General features: G+C 38.0%; 1 protein-coding gene across 6 annotated transcripts in view; it reads right to left on the reverse strand.

The window, feature by feature from the left end:
* Positions 1–9,485, reverse strand: part of SDCCAG8 (SHH signaling and ciliogenesis regulator SDCCAG8) — a 251,444-nt gene that overhangs the window by 213,273 nt on the left and 28,686 nt on the right. For all 6 annotated transcript variants that reach the window (XM_017531944.2, XM_017531938.2, XM_017531937.2 and 3 more), the window contains exons 5-6: positions 8,245–8,370; positions 1,950–2,078 (exon numbers count right to left, since the gene is read on the reverse strand). In XM_017531944.2, coding sequence (XP_017387433.1) covers positions 1,950–2,078; positions 8,245–8,370 — 255 coding nt within the window. The remainder of the gene's footprint in view (positions 1–1,949; positions 2,079–8,244; positions 8,371–9,485) is intronic.

The following is a 9,485-nucleotide window of genomic DNA, read 5'->3' on the forward strand; positions in this document are numbered from 1 at the left end:
GTTTTGAGCTTTGGGAAATTAGGACATTCAAAAGCAGTTGTGTGTATGGGGGGGATATAGAAAGTTACAATATGCCTAGGAAAGGTACACACTTAGAAACATCCTGAGAAGACTTTAGGCTTCCACCTACAGCTGATCCCCTAGCTCACAGCAAGCCTCCTTAAGTGGGAAAAGAATGCCCCAGCACAGAGCCAATCTGAAAAGATGGGGAGAGGTGGGTTGCGTTCTCTCTCTCTGTCTCTTTCTCTCTCTCCCCCCCACTCCCTCTCTCTCTCCCTCCCTCCCTCATTCCCTCCCTCTCTTTCTCCCTCCCTCCCTCCCTCCTTCCCTCCTTCTCTCCCTCCTTCCCTCCCTCTCTCTCTGCCTCCCCACACCACCCCCAGCTTTGTGGGGGAGTAGAGGGTATTTGTTTTCAGCTCCTGGAATTCAAGGAAATCTCTGTCAAATGGTAGCTGAACATGAGCTAATAGAATGAACACCTCAATAATTACACATGATATGGAATAGTCTTTGCGAAAATAGTTTGGAAAAGTCTTAAAACAAAATGACTGCTACAACCTTCAACAGTAAAACAAGACAGCAAATCCTAGGAACAAAGGAGTTAAAGATTTCCAGAGTTACCACATTATGATAAAAGTGAAATGTTCAATTTTCAACAACAAAATAAACAAGGAATACAAGGAAACAAAAAAAAATCCTCCCTCAAATGAACAGGATAAGTTGACAGAAACTATCCTTGAGAAACCACAGACATCAGACTTACTGGGGAAAGACTTTAAAATGATTGTTTTAAATACACTCAAAGAGCCAAGAGAAAAACATGGACAAAGTACTAAAGAAAATCAAGAGCCGGGCGCGGTGGCTCACGCCTGTAATCCCAGCACTTTGGGAGGCCAAGGCAGGCGGATCACGAGGTAAACATGTCGAGACCATCCTGGCCAACGTGGTGAAACCCCATCTCTACTAAAAAATACAGAAATTAGCTGGGTGTGGTGGCACACACCTGTAGTGCCAGCTACTCAGGAGGATGAGGCAAGAGAATTGCTTGAACCCGTGAGGTGGAGGTTGCAGTGAGCCAAGATCGTGCCACTGCACTCCAGCCTGGCGCCTGGTGACACACCAAGACTCTGTCTCAGAAAAAAAAAAAAAAAAAAAGAAAATCAAGAAAACACATTATAAAAAGGAACCAAAAAGAAATTCTGGACCTAAAAAGTATAATAACTGAAATTAAAAAAATTATTAAAGGTGTCCAAGAGCAGAATTGAGCAGGTAGAAAAAAGAATAGGTGAACTTTAAGAAAGGACAATTCAAATGATCAAGTCTAAGGAGCAGAAAGAAAAAAGAATGAGCAATTATCATATGATCCAACAGCTCTATTTCTGGGTATATACTTAAAATAATTGAAATGGACTCATACTCGTATGCCCATGTTCACAGCAGAATTATTCATAACAGTCAAAAGGTAGAAACAACCCCAATGTCGGTCAACAGATGAATGGATAAAGTTTGGTATATATACACAATGGAACATTATTCAGTCGTGAAAAGAAATTCTGACACATGCTGCAACATAATGAACCTTGAAAATATTATACTATGGGAAATAAGCCAGACAAAAAACGACAAGTATTGTTTAATTCCACTTATGTCAGGTATTGGGAATAGACAAATTTACAAACACAGAAAGTTGAATAGAGGTTATCAGGGCTGGTGGGGAGGGGAATGGAGATATTGTTTAATAGGTAGAGGGTTTTTTGAGATGATCAAAAAGTTCTGAAAATGGGTAATGTTTCTGATTAACATTATGAATGTACTTCATGCAGATAAACTGTACACTTAAAAATGGTTAAAATGGTAAATTTTGTTATATACATTTCACCAGAATAAAACAAAGTACTAAAGGGAAAAAGAAAAAAAGACGTATGAGAGAAAAGCACCCAAATACTCACCAGTTCTAGCTGCTCACCAGCAGATGCAGCTTTCCCGGTATCTGCATTGTCATAAGAAAACAGTCTTCTGGCAGTTTCGCCCACCCCAGAATCTTCACCTGTTGTAATGCAAGAATTCTGTATGTTTCCCTAAAATAAAATGTGCCCATTATGCAATTGAATTCAATTTTTAATAAACATGCATACTTTACAAATAGAATACCGATTCTCATCTTTGATGAAAAAGAAAGCATATGCTTCTACACTACAAGAATCATTTTACATTTTCAGGCTATTAGGGTCATATTCTACAAGTGTTGCAAAGTCAAATTCCTTCTGGTACAGGCAGTAATCTAAATATGAGCAAAGAGGGCTAGATTTCAGTGCATTCAACAAATGGAATTATCCTTTACTCCTCTGAAGACGTACTCTCGAAGCACACACCGCTCTCTTACTTTGTCTTTCCTTTTCCACATTTCACACAGGCATGGCTACTAATAATTTTTGTCACAATGCTGCCTTCTATGCTCCCTACCCTGTTTTATGTATGTCACATATATTAACTAATATAATCATTACAACAATTCTGTGAGATAGATAGGTTACATTGTTGCCTCTATTTTATACAGGAGGACACTAAGTCACAGAGGTAGCAAGTGGGTCACAGAGGTAGCAAGTGGCTAGTAAGTGGCAGCACTAGGATCTGAAACCTGTCAGTCTGGATCCAAATATTTATGTGGTCTCTGTTCCTGGTTCCAGGCACAGAACTCCTAAAACCCTGAAATTTCCCGAGTGACATGTGTGATAGTGTGATAGGAGCACCTTTCATTAAAATATTTGGTCTTAGTCCTTGGTTCCTGACACAAGCGTCTTCTAAGACCTTTATGATCTCCACAGTGATAAAAGTATCTTTTTGTATGTTAAGATGACTTGTGGCTGGAGTCCATAATTAGAAGACTAGAACTTACAGCCCCACTCCCCCACCTCAAGGGAGGAAAGGACTGGATATTGACTTAATCATCAACGGCCAATGATTTAACCAATCATGCCTATGTAATAAAATCTCCATAAAAATCCTATATGATGAGGTTGAAAGAATTTCTGGGTTGGCAAACGCATCCACATGCCAAGAGGGTGGTGCACCCAAACTCCACAGACAGGAGCTCCTCTACTTGGGGCCATCCTGGACCTTGTCCTGTGCACCTCTTCAATTGGCTGTTCATTTATATCCACCCTCTCAGCACTGAATGTAGTAAGCAGCCCAAAGATCTTGGGGGTTTTATATGTACAAGAAGGAGAATACTTATATTAATTTAATTCAACAAATAATTATTGAACACTTGCTAAGGGCCAAAGGATATGGTAGTAGGCACAAGAGAGGACAGGTCCCCAAACACCGAACTATACTACAGTGTCATATAAAGGATATAATACAAGTAAAGTGTTTCCCTGAATTTTGTGAGCCATTATAGCAAATTATCAAACATTAGGAAGGGGTTGTAGGAACCCCCAATTTACAGCCAAGTCAGACAGAATTGTGGATAACCAAGAGACCTATTATTTGCAATTGGTATCTAAAGTAGCAGGTAGTCACGTGGGACAGAGCCCTTACCCTGTCGGTCTGATACTCACTGTGCAGTGACTGTCAGAATTGAATTGAATCACTGGACACCCATTTGGTATCCACAGAGAAAGGGAGAATGGCCAGGTACAGGAGAAAACAATCCTAAACATTTGGTGTCAGAAGTGTTATGAGAAAAAATGAATAGTTTTTTTTCCTTTAATATCCTATATCATTATGACCTTCTGCCTTTCCAGAAAAATATTTATCTTCAATAAAAAGAAACAGTGCATGTGCGGTGATAGAGTTGACACGCAGCCTGCATGCCAGGGTTTCAAAAAGGAAGAAGAGTAAGCACTGTGACAAACCACAGAAATGTGTGCCACCCAAAGGAAGCAGCCAGTACTCAATTTCAGTCAATTACTGCCATGTGGGATTGAACATTCAGATGACCAGATATCTGGTTCTTCACATGAAACATTATTAAATACTGGCTCAAAATTTATCAAACAAAGCAAACGCGTCTGAGTTGCATGTGGTGTACCATTGAATGTCACCCTCTCGACATTCAACGCAGCAAGCAGCCCAAAGTTCTGGGGAATTTATGTGTACAAAAAGGATTAAAATACCTATATTAATTTAATTCAACAAATAATTATTGAACACTTGCTAAGGGCCAAAGGACATGGTAGTAGTCACAGAGAGGACAGGTCCCCTAACACTGAACTATACTGCAGTGTCATATCATGCTTGACTATGGTAAACTACATTCATCTAAAGTAGTATTCTGAGGTTCTATTTCATATTATTCTGGAAGTTCAGTTTAGTGCAAATATTTGTGTAACACCTATGGTGTTCAGACATTGTGCTAAGAGACTGGGGTCAAAAATGAGCATGATCGATCTTAGCTCCAAGGAGTTTACAGTCTAATAAGGGAGACACCTAGGCAGGTAACTTCAATTTAATAATGTCAGTCCCAGGCCAAAGGTGTGCACAGGGGCCTCTGCCAAAACAGAGGGATACTAAGGGCACCCAGAAATCCAAGAAAGGTTTTCTGGAAAAAAGCTGACACTGGTGTGATATCTTAAAGGATGAGTAAGGGTAAGCTAGATGGAAATGGCATTCTAAGGAGAGAGAACTTCATGATAAATGCCATAGAGGTATGGAATACATGGTGCCTGCACGGGGGTCTCAGACAATTCAACATTATTGGAGGTCAAAATATAAGGTGATAAATGTCAGAAGATGAAGCTAAAGAATCAAGTAAGGGACCTGAGAGCACACCATGCCATGAAATGAGTTTGCACTTGATTCTCTAGGTAGAGCCAAATCCCCTAAGATATGATTGCATTTAAAGTTGTTTTTGAGATCAATGAAGGAGGGTGGTACTAATTTTCTATGGAGAAATTGGAAGAAGGATGTAGGCCACAGATCATTTACTTATGATACAAAATGTTATCATCCTTTGGAAAGAAGTGCTAGTCTAATGGATATTTTGTTCTTTCACAGATAGCTTTAAAAAATTTGAATGCTATTTAACCAAAAGTTTTTAAAAAAAAATCTAAGTGTGTTAAATCCCTGAAGATCATTCAAAACCTTTGATCTCCTTTTCTGCTTTTTTTTTTTATTTTTCCTGAGATGAAGTCTCACTCTGTCACCAAGCTGGAGTGCAGTGGCGTGATCTCAGCTCACTGCAACCTCCGCCTCCTGGGTTCAAGCGATTCTCCTCCCTCAGCTACTGTTCCAAGTAGCTGGGACTACAGGTGTGTGCCACCACACCCAGTGAATTTTTGTATTTTTAATAGAGATGGGGTTTCACCATGTTGGCCATGATGTTCTCCATCTCTTGACCTAGTGATCCACCCGACTGGGCTTCCCAAAGTGCTGGAATTACAGGTGTCAGCCACTGTACCTAGTGTGATTTCTTAATTGGGGGTTGGGGGGCTGGGGTATGATATGAGAGGGAATGAGAACAAATATGAAAAGGCAGACCCACCCTTAAACTGGGTGGGCACAATCTAATCAGCTGCCAGCGAATGTAAAGCAGGCAGAAAATAGTGAAAAGGCTAGACTGGCCTAGCCCCCCAGCCTACATTTTCCTCCTGTGCTAGGTGGTGCTTCCTGTCCTCAAACACTGAACTCCGAGTTCTTCAGCTTTGGAACTCGGACTGGCTTCCTTTCTCATCAGCTTGTAGATGGCCTGTTGTGGGACCTTGTCATCGTGTGAGTTAACACTACTTAATAAACTCCCAGACACATATATATATATATACACACATATATATATATATATATATACACACACATATATATATACACACATATATATATATACACATATATATACACATATATATATATATACACATATATATATATACATATATATATATATATATCTCCTATTAGTTCTGTCCTTTGGGAGAACCCTGACTAATATACCACATAAATGTTTCAGTTATTTTTTTTTAAAGGCATTATGAAACACTGAATACCAATATTGAAATCAGCAAATTTCAATATAGCAAGGGAAGATTAAGCATCAACATTTTAATTGACTCATTACAAAAACCCCATCCTCCCTCAAAGAAGATATTTCTAAACACTTTTGTTCATGTTAAACACTTTTATCATGTTATAACTTCTGAAACAGCACTGTGCATGTATTGCCAAAATGTCTGGTTTTTCATTTGTCTTGTTTTTATTGAGGCAAGGTCTCACTCTGTTGCCTGGACTGGAGTGCCATGGTGTGATAAGGGCTCACTGTAGCCTTGACCTCCTGGGTTCCTCTGACCTCAGTCTCCCAAGTAGCTGGGAACACAGGTATGCAATAGCATGCTCAGCTAATTTTTTTTTTTTTTTTTTTTAAGAGATGGAGTCTCACTATGTTGCCTAGGCTGGTCTGGAACTCTTGGGCTCAAGTGATCCAGCAGCTCAAGTGATCATCCTTCCAAACTGCTGAAATTACATGTGTAAGACACTACATCTGGCCTTGAAATGTTTCAATTCACACAGGTAAAAAATGGGGGTATCAATTCAGTAATAACAAATAACAGAAGACCAACATTAAAATAGATATCAAGCTCATCTGGCATATCTGCAGGAATCATTTCAATATCTACATTATATTTAGCTCAGATGAATGTTTATAAAAACAATGAAAGCTCTCTAAAACCTTATCCTATGATTCTGCCTGTAGTTTTGTTCAGCACATTTTCACTGCTCGTGCTGTAAGGCATGTGTGCTCTTACCATCATTTCCTTCCCCTTCTGCATTACTCATTTATCTTGTCCTCTGATTCACTCAGCTGTCTAATTTCCTTTCTCACTTCACTTCCCCTTCTTCCAGTTCTTTGCCATTATATAAATACTGGAGACTATGAATAATTGAATCACTGCTTGCTAAGTGACTGCATATTTGGAAGAAAAGCAACTGAATATTTTCAAAATAAGTTACTTCTAAGTATTTTCTATATGGTGATATCTTCTTCAAATTGACATTAAAATAATAAGCAACTAAGGTGGAATTTTTACCACTAATAATTATATAAATCTTCAGGAAAAAGTTATACAGTGAGGAGAAAAGAACTGATCATACACTTAAATGCAATTGCAGAAAATTAAACTGAAATACTAATTAGCCCACTTCATTTATCAGAGTTCATATACTCCTATGCTTCTCAATAGCAAATCCTAACATATACAACTCTAGGATTGTAAACGAACTATCAATTCAGATAAATAATTTTAAAAACTTCAAAAACGAAAATTAGTGGATATCACAATAAACCATCAAGACTTTCATATGTTTTCTTAAAGGCTGATTTACTAATGATGACAAAGTCAAAACCACCAGAGTAAATTGCAAAGTGAAGCGGAATAGGCAAGTATGAAAACTTCCGCATGGAGAGTTAAATTTGTCTCAAAAAGCAGAACAAGCTGTGACTATAACTTACAGCAAAACAGTTAAAAAATGTTTAAGACAAAAGTACTCTGCTAAATCATAAGAAAATATTAAGTTGATGCACTATTTAAATGTCACCACAATCACCTTGTGTCACACAATTACAGAGAGAATCTGACCTAATGTTCTTCAAACTGTGGGCCAGACATTGGAATCACTTAGGCAACTTGATAAACGTTTAGATTCCTAGGAGCCAACCAGACCAAATGAATCAGACTCACAGGGGATGGAGTCCAGGAATTTGCACTGATAACTCCTGGTAAAGGCTAATCGTCTTAAACTACCAATAAAGAAATAAAGGACATATGGGATTAAGCTATGTAAAGCATTACTCGCTAAACACCAGTCTTCTTAGAGACAATGGAAAGACTAACATTTGATTCTTGGACCCTAAGGCTACATTTTGCTGCTAAGTAGACTTACCAGATTTCAGACCTCAAGGAAAATTTAGAGAAATCCAACAGAAATCTAAGCAAAGGTTCTGAACAGATTCTAGACTTAACAAAGTCCTTCTTGTATCACACACTTCCTGCTTTCAGACCAGCTCTTTCCATATGGAAAAGCAGAAATGATATGCTCAGAGAGGAAACTGTAGCAAATATCACTATATCGTTTCATCTGAGAAGTCACTCTACTACAGTGAAGTTTGATATTTGAGGTCTCAAAGAAATACCAACATAGTACTTTGGCCACACTTCAAGGAGAAAATCTAAGCAGTTAAGAAGGCAGGGAGAGAGGGCAGAATGGAATAGTCACACTAAAATAAAATTTATGATTTAAAATAACGCTCACAGACGCATCCAGAAGTGTTTGTTCCCTCATTGTCTCCTCTTGTCTTTGAGATTTCAGTTCTTGCTGGAGCCTTTCATTTTCAAGTACAATTACTTGGATTCTATTTTTCATTACAAAGAGTTCCTCCTATAATAAGCAAAACCAAATACATTAAGCATTATTTATTTATTTATTTATATTTTTTAACAGTAAAAAGAAGAGATTTATTAATTCTAACATAAATTCACACAAGAAGTTTTGAGTATATCTAGTGATGTATTCTAAACGTCTTTATTCAAAATAGAAAGTACACCTTAACATCAACATTTAACAGTAAATTCACATTGCAATTATAATACTGACTATAAGAATAAATATATCAGTTCTTGTGTTCATACATTTGCCAATGAAATACAAAGGACAGATTTCTAGTAAAACTATTAAATGAGAAAAGTTTATGTGCAAAGAAGACTAGTAGAAGTTGCTGGTCAAAACTACTTAAGCATTATTTAACAGTGTTTTCATCTGTTAATTATTAGAGGAACCAGCATGGTTTAAAGTCTGGAAGCCTTATGTTCTCCATTTCCAGAAATATAATTATATTTAGACAAACAAGACAATCTAAACACTAGCTAGATAACAAAGAGAAGGCTGGGGTATATAGCAATGCGCCTGCTGATGGCATCTCACAGAAGTGTGTCGTTTCTGACAATTTCCTTTTCTCCAAGGAATCGAGGCTCAAAGAAAAGCCTTAATTAAATTATCCAAGAGATTTTAAAGAATGGGGTAGACTGCTGAAAAACAAGGTAAGAGATATTATTGCCCATGATCAAATACCATTCATGTGTTAAAAACTGATGGAAGTTTAAAAGAGGGAGGGTCTGAGATAGAAAGGCATAGACAGGTGTGATGATTATCTATGAAATTGTAGCCAGAGAGGAGAGAATTGTAGTAAAATATTTCATGAAGAATTCTGAAAGAGTATTTCCTTGGCTTCACAGGGCATGAGATACAGAATTGTAAATCAATAACAATTAGAATTACAGGATGTCACATAAGAAATCACAGGTCAACAATAATTAGAATTGCTATTAAGGGGCCAGGCACAGTGGCTCAAGCCTGTAATCCCAGCACTTTGGGAGGCCGAGGTGGGTGGATCACGAGATCAAGAGATCAAGACCATCCTGGTCAACATGGTGAAACCTCGTCTCTACTAAAAATACAAAAAATCAGCTGGGCATGGTGGCGCGTGCCTGTAATCC

The sequence above is a fragment of the Cebus imitator genome, unplaced genomic scaffold (assembly GCF_001604975.1).
Source record: "Cebus imitator isolate Cc_AM_T3 unplaced genomic scaffold, Cebus_imitator-1.0 Scaffold75, whole genome shotgun sequence".
Taxonomy (NCBI): Eukaryota; Metazoa; Chordata; class Mammalia; order Primates; family Cebidae; genus Cebus; species Cebus imitator.